The 17,361-nt window shown below is 42.4% G+C and overlaps 2 protein-coding genes across 2 annotated transcripts in view; both read right to left on the bottom strand.

Moving 5' to 3' along the window:
- The window catches only part of LOC108787929 (transient receptor potential cation channel subfamily V member 1-like), a 47,044-nt gene extending 44,044 nt beyond the window's left edge, over positions 1-3,000 (bottom strand). Inside the window, exon 1 of the mRNA XM_018557628.1 lies at positions 2,774-3,000. Within this exon, the coding sequence (XP_018413130.1) occupies positions 2,774-2,994 (221 nt within the window). The 5' untranslated portion in view covers positions 2,995-3,000. The remainder of the gene's footprint in view (positions 1-2,773) is intronic.
- A 9,651-nt stretch (positions 3,001-12,651) lies between these two features.
- Positions 12,652-17,361, bottom strand: part of LOC108787939 (transient receptor potential cation channel subfamily V member 1-like) — a 64,624-nt gene continuing 59,914 nt past the window's right edge. Inside the window, exon 16 of the mRNA XM_018557638.1 lies at positions 12,652-12,796. Within this exon, the coding sequence (XP_018413140.1) occupies positions 12,693-12,796 (104 nt within the window). The 3' untranslated portion in view covers positions 12,652-12,692. The remainder of the gene's footprint in view (positions 12,797-17,361) is intronic.

The raw sequence follows: 17,361 nt of genomic DNA, 5'->3' as shown, positions 1-17,361 counted from the left end.
AAATAAAATACACATACATTTAATATAAAAGGTTTAAACACTATGAAACACCATTTCCTTAGCTTAATGCCCACACAAATGCTGAATTTATCCCGCATGCAGTGTAATTACCCACACTGCGATGTGTATTAATGCAGAACCCTGCGTTCTACTAACTTGGCATTGCATACACTATTTTTTCAATATTGCAACACACCACCGCACAACCCTCCCGAGACCACGCGCTGTCCTCCCAAGGCCATGTGCAGCCCTCCTGAGACCGTATGCAGCCCTCCTGAGACCGTGTGCAGCCCTCCTGAGACTGTGCAGCCCTCCCGAGACCGTGCGCAGTCCTCCCAAGACCGTGCACAGCCCTCCCGAGACCGTGCGCAGCCCTCCCGAGACCGCATGCAGCCCCCCTGAGACCACGTGCAGCCCCCCTGAGACTGCACACAGCCCTCCCGAGACACTCTGCTGTAGACATCAGACCAGCAACACAGAGTATCTAGCTTTATATTATTCTGCATTGCTGTATAATGTATTGCTGGAATTTGTAGTCCTCTATAGCTGATGGAATTATACTGCATTTCTGTATAAAGTTTTGCTGGGATTTGTAGTCCTCTATAGCTGGTGGTATTCTGCATTGCTATATTATGTATTACTGGGATTTGTAGTCCCTATACAGCTTGGAGTCAGAGTGGCAGAACTACCAGCGTGCATTTTTGGTTGCTGGGCCTCCAGTGCGTCCCTGCACCTTTTGAGGAGGAGTAGGTAACCTCCAGGTACACCTGCATTTAATTTATCGACTGCATTAATGTGCTCACTCTTGGAGGCTCATATAAATAGAGTTAGGACCACACTTTATAGAGGTGCCTTGACGGGGTGGTGTGGCTTCTACATATTTTTGGCCAAAGGTTTGTGCAACTAAAACCTTTGTTTTTTACTGTTGACAGGGTAATTTGTTTTGTTGCAGGCTAGCTTGCAGGTGTGCTGGGGACCTTTTTGTGTTTTGAACTACCAGGGGTGCAGCATTTGCAGCTGTGACTGGGCTCTGGTGCTCCACCATTGTCCTAAAATCATTCATCTGTATTGCTTTAGGAAAACTGTCACATGACAGTAAAAAGTATTGGTAAAAATGTTTTGCGTGTCTCATCAGTCAGTCAAAACTTTCACCAGTCAACATGACCGGACTATAGTCTTAAAAAAAAAAAATGTTTTCCCTATGTTATGTTATAAAGATTGTATTCTTACCCATATTTTTGGTAAAATATAAAAGATGGGGGTCACGGCAGGTAAAAGACACCAAATATGTCAAGCCTTAAAATTGTGCACGCCTGCAAAACACAAAAAACTACCACACTGAAAATTGCCCATAGGCGGCGCTTTAAACGCTGTATTGCTAATCAGTTTAGTGATATCAGTGATTAATGGCCCAAGAATTATTACTCTCACTAGGACGTTCACGGCGATATGTAACATGTGCGGCACAATAGGCGCAATCGTCGTTTTCGCACATGGTCGCACCCGACACATGTTTGCGTGTGTATGTGGGGGGCGGGTGACTTTTTAAAAAATGTTGTGTATTTCTTTATGCTTCTTTAATTTTTTTTATTACACTTTTTTTTCCACTTAACTTTATTGCTATCACATAGGGGGATAAGAATCCCCCTATGTGATAGCCAATTTACATGACAGGTCCTCTTCATGGAGACATCAGGGGTCTCCAAGACCCCTAATGTCACCTAGGGACCCCCAGAGAAGCTGATGAAGCAGAGAGCTGCTTCACCAGCTTCTCCCCAGCTTCTGAAGCTGGAGAGTAACAGCAGAATGCGGAAGTGATGTAATATACATCACTTCCTGCATTCGAGGACTGGAGAGGAGATCAGAGGGAGATCTTTCACTGCCGTTGCTGGCCGCACTGGGCACAGCGGATCTCGGGACCGGCAACGGCAGTGAAAGATGCTGCTAATACAAGCGATCGGTCGTCTCGAGATACGCCCTGTCAGTTGAATGTAAAGCTCTCGGCCGGCCGTTTAATTACAACGGCTGGCCGGGAAGTTACTCGTCAGGCTCCTGCGTCCTCTCGTCTCAGATGAGAGGACAAGCGGATTTTTCAAGACCTGGTAATTGGTAATGGCAAGTGCTTGATCGATACTCAGTATCTGTGCATCCCTACTTCCATCCATGCCAGTACTGAGATACGGACATGCAGTAACAGGGACAGTGCTTACAATCTGGCCATGCTTCATGGCCAGATTGCATGTTTCATGGCCAGATTGCATGTTTCATGGCCCTAAATATGGTTGTAATATGAAACATGGTCAGAAAGATGAACTTAATGTGTGCTGATGCTGGTGTAAGACTGCATAGGCCCACCGGGAAGGGGGCGCAAAAATGCACCTTCACCTGTGTAGAAAAAAATCCTTGCACCGGCCCTGGGTACTTGAATGGATTTTTAAGCTATAACTCCTGAGATTAGTGTCACTTTTCGGAACCTGTCCTATATATGTGTCATAGACATATTTGAAGACTTCTTTGTGTCTGTGGCTGGAGGTGAATGGGAGCCTTGCTGAGCACCAGCAATCCCTGAACATTCTGCTGTGGGTGAAGCTTGAGCAGCTATACTTTTTTACCTTTTCCTAGACGTAGGCCTGAGCAGAGTGCAATAACCTACAGCTGTCTATCATCTTTCATTAATTTGAATACAATGAACACAGGAAAGCTGATTTGTGGCTATGAGTTACTGCTCATCCTAGCTCTCTGCAATGTGTTCCTACATAGAACAAGCACTTACTTGAGTTTGGAGCCTGGCAGCGATGGAAGGAAATCATAGTTGATACCGATATCAGGAGAGAAATTGTTACTTTCACCCTGCATGTGTGAATCCATGGGTGGCTTATCTCTTTTTGCATCTGGGTCTCCCTTACTGAAGGCATCTTTTGTGTCCTTGTCGTGGACCTCTAGTTCGAACCTCCTCCTCGGAGAATCTGAGTTTTCAGCATCCGATTGAGACATTGTTGGTTTCTTCTATAGTGGTGATTCTGTAAGGATCCGGGTAGAGAAGCAATCCACATCAGCCAACAACGGAAGCACAGAGACAGTGTTTGTACTGTATTAGAAGTCATTGTTTGCTTACACATTACCTGTGAACCAGCTGCAAAGGGAACAGCAGATGGCAGGCGTGTGAATTTATTTACATGGAGTTTACCATTTACTACACCAATACTAAAGAAAGCTTTTAGGGCCTGTTCACACCATATGCAGTGCGTTCCGGCCACGTTTCAGCCAGAAGGCACTGCATCGCATTGCGGCCGGCTCAGTATTTCGTGGGTCCGGAGGGGGCGTGGCTGGCCATTGAAGTGAATGGCACCGTAGCAACGCCCTCCAACAATGCGATCGCCCGCACGGAATCACAAGGCACAAAGCAAGGCATGCAGCATTTTGAGCGCACCGGCACGCAGGCACAATTCCCAATTAGAAATCGTACTGAATCATCAACAAATGTGGCAGCTTTCTTGTAGATATGATGGTACACAGTCTGGCTGGAGAAATTCATTCTGCCTTTCAACGCTGCTTTGCAATAATCATCACAGTGGCATTGTGGTTAGCACTTCTGCCTAACAGCACTGGGGGTCCCTGGTTCAAATCCCGGTCAGGACACTATCTGCAGTTCTCCCTGTATCTGTGTGGGTTTCCTCCAAGTACTCCAGTTTCCTCCAGCATTCCAAAGAAATGGTGGAAGGTTAATTGGATCCTTTCTACATAGGGCCTATGTGTATGTATGTGAGATAGAGACCTTAGATTGGAAGTTCCGTGAGGGCAGGACTGCTTTGAATGTGCAACTATGTAAAGTGCTGCGTAAATTGTTGGTGCTATATAAATTCCTGTAATAAATAATGATAACATTATTTTAACTAAAATGGACCACCAGCCAGCTTTGTACAGTGTGGAAAAGCAAGCGACATTCAAACCATGCAAACCTTTTATATTACTAAAATAAAACAAACACTCTCCAAGTGGCAAGAAATGGCCTCTGCATTTTTTATAGGTTTACTTAAAATATTTTAAATATATATATAAATAAATAGCATAACTTCAATTACATAACTACTGCTTGGCTAGAAAGGCCCAAGCACACTAATAATAATAAACAGTTTTCAACATCTTTTAAAATGTCCCCCTTAGGGAGGTGACGGACCACATAAACAATGCCGCGACAGAAATGTCTTGAAGCGTATATAGGGTGGGTGAGGGTGAGCTCCTTCGGATGTCAGCTGGAGCAAGGTGAGAAGGTGAGACAACGGTCTGTGTGCAAGAAATGGCCGCTGCATTTTTTATTGGTTTACTCAATATATTCAAATATTTTAAATATATATAAATAAATAAATAACTTCAATTACATAACTAGTGAGTGGCTAGAAAGGCCCAAGCACACCAATAATAATAGTTTTCAACTAAGGCATACTGAGCTGGCCAGCCGGGAACACTTTTGTTCCGCCGTATGCCTTAAGTCGATGGCAGCGAAAGGGTTAAAATGTCCCCACAAGCCAGGCTTTAACTAAAGCCTGGCACCCCCACCACGGCCATTTCTAAACAGTTCTGCAATCCAAGATTGAAGATGTCAAGACCAACATCAGAAAGATGAACAGCACCATTTCGGTAAATACCGTGAATACCACCTTCGAGATGTCTATAAGAAAAGCCACCCACAAAAGGCAGGAACTTTTCCATAGACCTGTTGATGCTCCTACTAATTTTTTCCTAGCGCCAAAACGCAGGGGAAAGTAACCACAGCAACTGAGGAACTATTTCGGAAAAAATTATAAAAGTGTGAGGGGAATACAGCTTCAAATAAGAGATATCCCTCTTCATGCGAAAAAGCAACTCAGCAGTGTTACACTTTCCAATATCGTTACCTCCCAGGTGTATAATCAATATATCAGGAGCAGGCCATTTATCATACATCTGAACTAAACAGGTAATCAAATCACCGCACCTCATACCTCGCTGACCTGCCTAGGAGACAAGAAACCTATCTGGGTTTAGAGAAAGATTCTCCGTATACACCCTCCGGGACGCATGCTGCTGCGCCCAGAAAATGTAACTATGTCCCATTATCCAGATGGAAACTGTTCTGGAGGGTAAGGTCTTTCTTTGAATACACCTCAGGCAGGAGTGACAGTATCTCTCCACCTTGGTCCTCATATAAGGCCAGTAAAATCTATCTCTGACCAGCTTCAGCATCCTGTTAACTCCTACATGACCATGATCATTATGTAAAGATTTCATTACATTTCCTCTGAACTTCTCAGGTAAAAACAGTTGCAGGCACTCTTCTGCATTGTCTGAGGGCCCTCTTCGGTAGACCACCCTGCCACGCAGCTGTAGCCTATCCCACTCTTTGTGAATTAGCTTAGCCTCCTTGGGAAAACCTGTCATCAAAAGCTCTCTTTGCCCATTCTTTAGGGCCTCTTGAGTTAATCCAATCACAGGATCTTTTGACTTGTTCTTCTCTTAAGTCTTTCTTACTGACAGGGGCGGTCTGGGCCGGGGGGCAGGGTGGCAATTGCCCCCCGGGCCTCTCTGAAGCCACCTCGAATGGGCCCTTGACCCCCGCTGCCACTTGCACACGTGTTTGGCGGTTGCCAGGAGAACGGTACTTGTGCCAAGTGTAAAGTTTGGTGGATTATGGTGTGGGGTTGTTTTTCAGGGGCTGGGTTTGGCCCCTTAGTTCCAGGGAAGGGAACTCTTAAAGGAGAACTATGGGGTTAAGTCTTTTCCCCATAGTTCTCCTTAGGGTAACGGGAGGACACAAACTAGCATCCTCCCGTCACCCTAGGCACCGCTACGGCTCACGGTATACTGAGACGCCGCAGTATACCGTGAGCTGCTGCTCGCGGTATACTGAGACGCCGCAGCTGAAGCGGATACCGACAATTGTGCTGGGATCCGATCTACTGAGCCGACCTGTGACAATCTCATTGTCACAGGTCGGCTAGAACTATGAGGTGAGTGAAAAGCACTCAACTCATAGTTCTCCTTTAAGGCATCAGCATACCAGGACATTTTGTACAATTTCATGCTCCCAACTCCCAATTTTGTGGGAACAGTTTGGGGATGGCTCCTTCCTGTTCCAACATGACTGTGCACCAGTGCACAAAGCAAGGTCCATAAAGACATGGATGAGTGAGTTGGGGTGGAGGAACTTTACTGGCCCACACAGAGTCCTGACCTCAACCCGATAGAACACTTTTGTGATGAATTAGAGCGGAGAATACGAGCCAGACCTTCTCGCCCATCATCAGTAACTGGCCTCACAAATGCGCTTCTTGAAGAATGGTCAAACATTCCCATAGACATACTCCTAAACCTTATAGACATGCTTCCCAGAAGAGCTGAAGCTGTTATAGCTACAAAGAGTGGGCTAACTCCATATTGAACCCTACGGACTAAGACTGGGATGCCATTAAAGTTCAAGTGCGTGTAAAGGTAGGCGTCACAATACTTTTGGCAATATAGTGTAGGTGCTGCCTTCGCTGCTCCACTTTTGAGGTTGTGACCTTTGGAGCTGCCAACCACATTCTACTTAGCAAGACACTGACCTAGGACAAGCACATAGCTAGATAACTGTCAGGAAACCTGATATGCACATGCTAGTTCCAGGTAAGTGACACCAGTTAGCTGGGGCAAGCATGTTCATAATGCACAAATCAGGTTTATTGACACCAAGTAGTGAAAGAATAATAAAGATGACAACCCTGGAGCCTGCATCTTCAAAAGTAAGCAGTGATAGTTCACATATTATTGCAAAGTCTGATCGCTGATGATGCTATTGTGGAAATAGTAAGACATGCACTGTCCTCAGAATTTAAATACATAACTACAGCAAACTAAAAGTGAAACCCTCACCTCCTCAGACACATTTCTAAACCTATACTAATCATCAGATGCACAGACACTGATTATTCTGACTCCAATTGTTGTTTTAACGATTTATCCCTTGCTGAGACCTCTATGCCTGGCCTGTATAAGCAGATATAATCACTGCGGACAATCCTCATCAGATAGCTGAATTCACCAAATACCTTTTCCATCCACAAAGGTGCTTTATTCTGTACATCAGTTTACAGCAGACAACAGGATACAGCAGATTAATGAATTGCGGTATTTAAGGGGTCAAAAGATGATACTGTTCGAAGCATGCAATGCAGATTACATGTGTCCCTGTTACATGCAGATTACATGTGGCCCTGTTAGATGCAGCCATGGCACAGGAAATGCTACTCTGAAGAAGAAGGGTGGAGGGGAAATGCATTATAGATGTGAGGGAAGGGAACACAGAAAAACATGTGCAATACCAAAAAATACCACTAGATGGCAGTACGTGAATTACCCATACAATGTCTATGAGAGGATAGTTTAAGGAAATAAACTATATAAATTATAATATCACACTAACGTGAATAATAACTGTGGCTGTAAATACAACTATTGAGGCAGCACACTGATAGAGGATTTTATCCGGGTGTTTGTGATTTGGAAGATAAGGACTGTAGTGAGACAATGTCAATGTTCTGTATATCTATGCTATCTTCACTATTTTTCATATTATGTGCTCTGTTTCCTTCCTCTGTATACGGCAGACCACTCCGGAGCTCTGAGGTTTCCAAAAACTGCAACTTAACTGTCTATATAACTGTCTATATATATTATACACCTGTTATATGGAGGGTTATTTTTGCAGGCATATTGCAAAGGCTAAATAAGATAAATGCTGATGTCTTTTCTTTTTGTTTTTTCACCATCCTTGAGCATTCACCAGTTTAGAATATTTGACTCTAATAAAATATCTGATGTTGAATATTTGCCATCGCACTAAAAATTTCATATTAGTATACAATATTATACATACAAGTGTATGATGATGCAAAACGTTTTTATTAGTTTTGGATAAAGTGGGTCGGTTAGACCTTTTGCCATGTTTTTATTGCTGTGTCCCCATTGGAGAGATTCACACCTTTTTTTGTCCTGCCTTGATGGGAAATCCAACATTTTGGAGTTGACAAGAAGTAAGGGTAACCCATCCAATGAGGACACCTGTTCTGGTGACAATTGCTTATGATGGGAATTTCCCTGAGGGTTCTCCTGACAGCTCCTACAGTACATCATTACAGAATGTAGGAGACGGTGGGTGGAACCACAGCGCAGAGCTGTACCTATATTGAGAAACCCTAAGGGAGTCGATTAAGGTGCCATCTCATTGGGTCACGTGGCCACCCTGTGGGCATCCCGCCCAGGTCCTGGCAACTAGTGACACCAGTGAACTGGGTGGGACGTCTGACAGTGGTACTGTGCACCTCCCAGTAATGTGCGCCTTCACCACCCCCTATCTCCCCACCCTCGTAATGTGCACCGTCAACACCCCTCTCCAAGTAATGTGCATGACCAGTGTGCTGGCACAGCTTTTGTATGAAAATGTAATAGAATGCATAGTCATGGTTAGTATTGTATTGAATTGGGTATTCATATGGTTAATGTTCAGTATGCGATCATATATTATGTGTAGTATAGTTAGTTCATATACTGCCATCTTGACATCATTTTATTTAGTGCACCTCCTTTTCTGTATTCCCTCCCCTTGTGTGATGTACTTCCTTCTTCTTCTCATTTTGCCATATTGCTGGCCACATGTTCACATGGCCACATGTCTGGGTGGCCACATGCTGTCATGGAGAAGGAAGGCATTACCTGTTTTTTACCTGCAAATACTGTCTTTACAATCATCTGCTACATCCTATTGTCTGCTACTACCCTGCTGCATTCAATAAAGATCTTTATAGATGAAAAAGTATTTGGTGAGTTCATCTATCTGATGAAGATTGTCCGTGGTGATTGTGGAGTTCCATTGTCCTATCTTGATACAGAACATTCAGTAAAGTAACGGTTAGAATTTTGTACGAAATAAGTCATTTTGGGAATGTTCGTTCAAACATCTATCAATTAGTATGGTGCATTTGACAGACGAAAATGACAATGTTACCGAAAATGTTTGCAGGAGCACGTTGGAGAATTTTTCTCGATTGAATGAGTTTCTAAAAGTGAATGTGGCTTTTGTTTGGAAACTCCATTCATTTCAAAATAGAATGTTAAATAAAAACATTAAATTAAAAGACATTTCGAGCAATAATCGTCAAGTTTCTGATGCCAGTATTGAATGTTACAACGAGATTTTCCGTACGAACGTTCATGCAAAAATCTACCAGTGTATACCCATGGCCGGATTTACTCTCCATGCTGCCCCAAGCCAGGTTCCTCAATGCGCCCCCTCCCTGCTAAATACCCACCAATGGAGAATGGCAACCAGATGGCGGGGTGGCAGGGTTCGATTTTACATATGTTTTTATTTTTCCTTAATCTTTTTTTTACTTTTTTATCACTTTTTTATTTTTATAATTTTTTACTTTTAAAAAATGTATTTACTTATTATCTTTTACTTTTTTAATCATTTTCTTATTTATAATTTTTTAGCACTTTTATTATTTTTTTATTTTAATTATTATTTTTTACTTATTTTTTTAATTTTTATTTATTTTAATATTTTTTACTTTTTAGCATTTTTTTCCCCACTTAACTTTATTGCTATATTGGACCTGTCACCTCCAATACAGGAGTTTGAGCACAGCACTGTGCTGAAATGGGAAGGCTGCGAGTTAGTTAATGTTCACATGGAGCAAAGCAAAGGACGGACGTTCTCTGCTCTGCTCCCCACTCTCCATCTTGAACTACTTTGCCGCGGTCCCGGATCTCCCAGTAGAGTGGGGGACACTGAAAACCATAGTGAGGAGGGAGGCGGCCAGCTGGGAGAGAGACAGCCGGTGTATGGGACGGACCATGGTGGGAGGTGGCGGGGGAGGACAGACCTGCAGGCTTATTACAGCATTGCCAAGACCACTTGTGCAAAAGGAGTGGCGGCTTCCCTGCTGTATATTTTGCCCTGCGCGGTGCCTGGAACTGCATGTCCGAGGCGTCAGGCAATAGTAATTCCACTGGGGCCAGTGTAGGCTGTGCCGTCCCTCTACTCCCTGCCGCCCCAAGGCCGTGGCCTTGTGGGGAATCCAACCCTGTCTATACCCTACTTAAGTGTTCTCATCCTAAGACAAGCACTGTATTATTTGCACAATCACCAGGTGAAAAGGCTTAAAAAAAGATATTATGCAAGGACTGGTAAGCTGCACTTTAAATTCTGTAAAATAGATGTTGCTAAAACATTAATATACATTAATGCTTTGTGCATCTAAATGACTATAGATCCCTTGTCAAGGAATATGGCTGTGAGAGATATCTGGTATTGTCCTTGCTGTATTCCTAAAATTAATAGTTGTTTGGCCATCTCTGGCTCCACTACTTTTGGAATCATAGACCTGTAATGGACACACAGTAAAAGAAGTAGAATCTGAATACTTGTGGGTCAGAAACGTATAAAGGGTTGCAGCCAGAGCATCACAATTTCAGTCAGGCAATTAGAATGGTTAGAAGAAGTCAAGAAAGACTGCACCCATATTTCTCTCCTAACAGGGTTACTTTAATCATATTAAAGCATAGTTTTAATAGAAATTACCAATCTTGAGCTGATGTAATGTACTGTATGTTACATCAAATAAACCTGTCAGTGGTTTGCCATCAATGTTTATTATGAATATATCATGTACAATACAGACTGGTAGAAATGCATGATTCCATACAAAAATAATATATAAACAGAACAGTTATAAAGGCAGACTTGATTTATATCTAGTGCAGCAGTGCATATAAAGAGATAAGGTGGATATATTTATTATCCACCATCAACACACAAACCACAGATTACATATAACACTCATATAGTTATATAAAAAAATAAAACATGCATGTGTGGGGATCCCATTTAATGGCAATAAGACAATGTAGCATTCATAGATCAACAGAAACCATAATAATCAGCCAGATAGTTAACCGACGTATGTTGCATCATATAAAATATGAAGTTAATGATAGAGAGAGATATGTCATTTTAAAGCCTTCTCAACATTTTTCATCAGCCAAGTCCTAAATCCAATAAAATATTTGTTAAGCTGACAACCATCATTTATTTGCCATAAATCTGTAACATCCATATCCTAGCTTTCTTAATTCAGAATTCCAATTCATTCTGAACTGAGAAAGCTACTCAGATGACCATCGAAACGTCTTCAAGAAAAATACAGCAAGTCCAGGTGCTTGAATTAATTTTTTACAGATATACCATGACCTGGATGAATAAGAACCTTCACAGGCATGAAGTCTGAAAGCGGATGAAGGTAGATTCTATTAAACTGAAAGTCACCTCTAACATTTGAGAGTCATACAAAGAGCTCAGTTCACTAAGCTATAATACAAGTGTTATTTGTTAACCACTTGAAGTCTGGGGTGTTAAACCCCCTTCCCATCCAGGCCATTTTTCAGTATTCAGCGCTGCGGTACTTTGACTGACATTTATTCTGTCATGCAACGCTGTACTGAAATGAATTGTATACCCTTTTATGGGGACAGATAGAGCTTTCTTTTGGTGGTATTTATTCACCACTGGGGTTTTTGTTTTTTAATATATTAAGGAAAAATTACAGAAAATGTAAAAAAAAAACTGTTTCCCCTAATATTAAATTCTAAAACATTTATTATTACCCAATTTTTTGGTAAAATATAAAAACGACATTACCCAAAAGAAAACGACATTACCCAAAAATTGGCCATAGGCAATGCTTTAAAAGCTTTTACCGCTCATCAGTTTAGTGTTATCAGTGATTGATGGCCCTAAAATGATTGCTCTCACTGCGACGTTCGCTCTTTTGGTGGCTATAGAGCCGCTGATCGGTTGTATGAGAAACCGCCGTTAACGGCTGTAAAAACGAGCGGGTCTTTCCTGCCTGTGCGCGCGCTAGGGGGGGCGAGGAGGAAAAAAATGCCGTCTGGAGACGGCAAGCCGCTGATGCGAGTCAGCCGTCCGTCCGTTTTTTTTTCTACGGGCGGACGGCAACTGGTTAAAATTATTTTTTTTTTCAGTCATGTGACAGTTATTATCAGATCTTATTGGCTCCTATTGTAGAAAATAACACATGTTATGGCAAATCAATTTTTTTTAAAAAAGCTTAGTCAATGAAATCTACAGTAAGTCAAGCTATATAAGAGGGCGATTGTAAATATTGCAAAGGTAAGTAGTTATGCTGAGATCTATTAATTCAAAGGGAAGAAGGGTCTCTGGCTTTGTAGTGAAACTGCAGGCACTAAAAAAGGGCAGCTGGTCCTGCACTGATTACTGTGCAGGCATGATGAAGTCAGCAAGAAGGGTGGCCACAAGGTCGGTCAGAGACCGGTGTGTAGAGTGGTTTGGGCAAAGCGGTTATTACAACTAGCGCAGACTAAGAGAAGAACCACGGCATCGTGGATTAAGGTAACACTATGTGCTAGTTATCTCTTGTGCTATGTAAATGTGGCCAAAAGAAAAATGTCTGTGTCAGTCATTGACAGAAACCAATGAATTATTACCACAACCTTTGTAGCCTTATTGCTCTTCAGCATCATTTTAATGTTCACATTTAATTCAATGAAGAAATATTGCGGTATGAATGAGATGTCTATTTGATAAACAGAAGTGTGAGTGAGGAGTCGTGGCTATCCTTAGGCTTTGGCCTCTTGTCTCAGACTTTTTCATCATTTGATGGGCTTGTGGACACGGACTTTAAAGGCTCTAGCTCCTCTTCTTTTGCTTTTTCTTGAGCTCGGGAAACCCACTGACTCCATCCTGTAAAGTAATAAAATTAGGTGTTACATTTATAAATGCTAAACTAATTGATTAAAGTGAATCAAGGTTTTATAATTATATGCTGTTAGTAATAACATTCTTCATACCCACTGCCCTTGTTGTATCTCTAAGAAGTATACATTCTATGACTGTTAAAATTAAAAATGAAGGTGCATTTCTAGGCAATAATAGAAACAATAAAGCTATTAATGCTTTACAGAAGAACAAAAAATGGTTATGGTGCGCAGATCCTGAATAGCTAGGTGCCAACCCCTGGTTAGGTAACAATAGCAAAGAAAGAGAAAAAGTTGGGGTTTTTTAGGCACCAAATGACAAGTCCAATAAACTCCAAGCGAGAGTTTATATATAAAAAATATAGTTTAATTGAATCCATACAAAAAGTTAAAAGCATCAGTTAATGCATTGGAATGTAAAAAGGACACACAACTTAGAGAGAACCTCCTAACACCCCCTAAGTTCCAAATTAGAGGCTAGATTACATGATCAAAAATCTAAAGGCATGATTGATAAATAATACAATATATAAAGAGATACAATTCATAAGGAGAAATAATCCATTTTATGGTAGTGAAAAAACCTCTAGTGGAACCAAATTGGTGGGTGGTAATGCAGTACTTGCAATGCTTAATGGTAATGCAGTACTCGCAATGCTCTACGTTTCGGGCTGCAGGGCACTTCATCAGGAGATGGAGGTGGTCCCCTCAGTGTGAAATCAACAAGTGCACATACAAGTGGACCAGGGGGGCACGTATTCCCAGGGTGAGGAGGATGGAATGGAATTAGCAAGTCAAGGGCTGTTCTTATGGGGTGCTGATGATATAGTATTTTGTTGGTGCCTAAAAAAACCCAACTTTTTCTCTTTCTTTACTAATGCTTTACAGAATATAGATCTGTGCTTAAATCAGATATTTCATTTGGTTTACCTTACTCTGAGGTCACTGTAATGCACTACATCCACAGGACACACATACTACCTTACAGGATCAGTATGAGGGCAGCAGGGTATACTTCCTGACACCTTTTGCTATGCAAGTTCCTTTTTCTCTCTTTCTCCATTTTCATCTCTTTCACCATCTGGTTAAAACACTTCTGAGATCATTCAAAATTCATTGACATGTCTATTTGTCCCGCAATTGACCTCCTTCTGACCACATTTGAACTGTTTCTAAATGCTTTTGCAATACCTTAGACTCGTATGGGGAAAGAAGCCGTTCTGATGTGTACAAAAGCCCATCAACACTGGCCCTTGGCTATTTATATTAGCCATTACATTAAATTGGAATGCAACTTTTTAGTGAAGGACCCAGTAAATGGCATTTACATGTATAGTGCCCCCCAAACCTCTAGAAGCATATGGGGGACTTCAGAGGCAGGGTGGGCTAACATTTCACCAGCCAAGGATGAGTCCTTGGCTGGTTTGTGGAATGTCAAAGTATCATTGGGCAACAGTCACTTTAAGGGTTTTCTAATATTTTATTCTATAAGCGACAAAAATAGGAGAGAGGACAAAGGATCACAGACATCCAGGACAGTACAGATTCCACACTCACTGACCACTTCCCAGCTTCACAGTGCAGAGGTTCTTTAAATTGATTGTAGCAACATTGTGTACTATAGAACTTTTGCTGGTGAGTAGATCTAGCATAGAATTCCATAGGAGAGGCACCAGACTTCTCTCTGAGGTCCAAGCCTATCCTGGCTACTCAGGCACCTCCAGCAGATGAAGTTCCTCCTTGATTCTCCACCCCAGGAACAGATTCAGACTCAGACAGGGTCCATACCTGACCACCTGCCGGCTGCAGGCCTGGTCAGACAGCACACACTTCACACACCCTCTTACAAGGTCAGTCCTGAATATCTGTATCCTCCCCTAGCATGTACCACTGGCCACAGAACATCCTAGTGATTGGCTGGGGAGACACATATATTCATAACAAAACACTATTGGATGCTTTAGTGGAAGTTACATCCAGCAGCAGGCAGATGCAAACAATAACAGAATGCTTAAAGGAGAACTATGAGATGAGTGATTTCCACTCACCTCATAGTTCTAGCCGACCTGTGACAATGAGACTGTCACAGGTCGGCTCAGTAGATCGGGAGGTGAGCGAACAGATACCGGGTTCCCTCACCTTTCGATCCTGTCACGGCTCTCTGCCGTGACAGGGGGAGGGGCTGGATTCCCCTCTCCCCGCTCCGATCTGCCATCGCTGACTGGCGGAACGGACGGGGGAGGGGGCGGGTACAGCTGGCTCTGCCTCTAGATAGGCAGAGTCAGCTGTCACTCATGCAGCTGGGCGGATCCCGGCCTCTAAGTCGGGATCCGGCTGCGGCGTCTCAGTATACCGCGAGCTGTAGCTCGCGGTATACTGAGCTTAGAGTAACGGGAGGACGCTAGTTTGTGTCCTCCCGTTACCCGAAGGAGAACTATGGGGAAAAACACTTACCACATAGTTCTCCTTTAAGAGAAACCAAATGAGCACAGACAATCAAATGAGCATAGACTGGATACAGTCCAGCAGAATAAATTTAAGGAGACACCCCATTTAGGGCAAGGTGGCAACACATGTTTACTAGGTCCTTATTGTTCAGTGTATTCAGCCCAGTTTATCAAACTCATTTGAAATGCTTCAAGCAAGAACTGAATTTCTTAAGGCATAAGGCTCATTTCAGGAAGCTTTACGCCAGGATAAATATCTTTTTTTAGACATGTGGGGTTAATTTTCAAATATTTTTGGACTGAAAAAATAATTGTGACTTTTTTGAATATAAGGATGTGTGAATTTTAGATTTGTGGATGTGTGAGTTTTTTAGATTTGTGAATTGCACCTACTCTACAGTCACCAATCAAATCAGAAAGTATCAGCTGCATTCTTAAGTTTGAATCAGTGAGTTATTACTAACGTCAGCTTTTCCCAGTGCTCACTAAGCATTACATGGCCACTTGAAGTGATATTTAAGTCAAAATGTTTAAAATTTGAATTGCTGATTAAATCACTTACAATGGATGCTGCTCCTCCTTAATGTTTAAAGATTTTGGTTTACTGCAAAATCATCTGGTCCCTGAGCACTGGCCCTGATATCCTGTTTTATGGTGGCTCAGTTTCCTTAAAGGGTCCTATGAAGCCACCCATGTGTGAGCTAGTAAGTTGTGTCTCCACAAACACACAGGCACAGTAAGACAAGACACTCCCTGACTTCCTACCCCCGCTCCTCCTTTGTCCCTTCTACAAGCTAGTAAATGGATAACTGCTGGAGACTTTTCTGTCCCTTGTGATCTTGTACAGGACAGGAAGTTTAGGGAAGTGGAGCCAAGAGAGTTGGAGCCAGTTGTTCAGAAACCTGATGACTGTAATTACTTGGGCAAAAACTTAAAGAAACACTTTACTGGGCAATGTATATTTGTTTGATTTGGGTTCATTTGTGAAAAAAGTGTGAGCGTTTAATACTACTTAAACTTACCAGTCCGTGCAAAGTCTCCAGCCTTGGTCTTCGGTGCTTCTGCCCAGGAATAAAAGCTCCGCCCCTGAACGTAATCAGGAAGGTACCAATAGCACAGGGGGGCCCGGAACCTAATACCTAATTAATTCATCTGTCCATAATAATCTATAACAAAAATGCTTGCTTGGAGCCTGGGCCCCCCTAGCCGCCTGGGCCCCTGCACCAGTACTGGCCGTACCCCCCTGATGGCAGCCCTGCCAGCACTCTCCAATCTCTAGATTTTTGATGGTTATCATCTGTATGATCAGGGTGGTATATAACATAGTATTATAACAATGTGATGTGGGTACATGAAATGATTTCTCCCTCTTCTTACCTTTGGGTCGTTTATAATGCTCCAGTGCTTTTTCTTTGTTGCCAGGCTCCTCCTCATTAATGCAGGACAGATTCTCCCCAAAAGATTCCCATTGTATTTCTTCCACTCTATAATATAGCAATATAAGATATATGATTTATCTGATGGTTCAGAGATTAATCCCTGACAAAACATATTCTATTAATGTATTATGTGTTTAAAACGAGCAAAAACAGACCTGTTTCTTGAAGGGTAGAAAGGAAGTATAAGGCTACATTCACACTCCTGAGGCAGGAATCCAAAATGCCCCTTTAACATGCAACCCCTGTCCTATGTTCAAGTTAAAGACCGGATGACAGAAGCCGCATCTCTAATCAGTAGTCCACATGTAATCGCCATGATAGATGCGCCCAGAGACAGTGATATAGTCCAAACTGCATGTAATCATATCACAAACGTTTACATGCGGAGTGCCGCTTACAGATGCAGCCACTGTTTCCTGGTGATTAACTTAAATGGGTTACAGGGGCCGCATCTAAAAGCAAGGTTTGGGATTCCTGCTGCAGGAATCCAAAATTGCCCCATTTGAATGGGGCCTAATTGTTAAAGAAGGGTAAAACAGCACTGGGCAGGGACAGACATAGGATTTGTACAAGGGCCTTCTAAAACGTATTGTTCTCTTTTTACTAGATGTGCGTCATATAGGAGCTAAGACCCCCCCCCCCCCAACACGGTGGTGTAGATTGAG

This window comes from Nanorana parkeri, unplaced genomic scaffold, assembly GCF_000935625.1.
Source record: "Nanorana parkeri isolate BGI_ZX_2015 unplaced genomic scaffold, ASM93562v1 scaffold293, whole genome shotgun sequence".
NCBI lineage: Eukaryota > Metazoa > Chordata > Amphibia > Anura > Dicroglossidae > Nanorana > Nanorana parkeri.
This window is presented reverse-complemented; position numbering and strand designations above follow the sequence as displayed.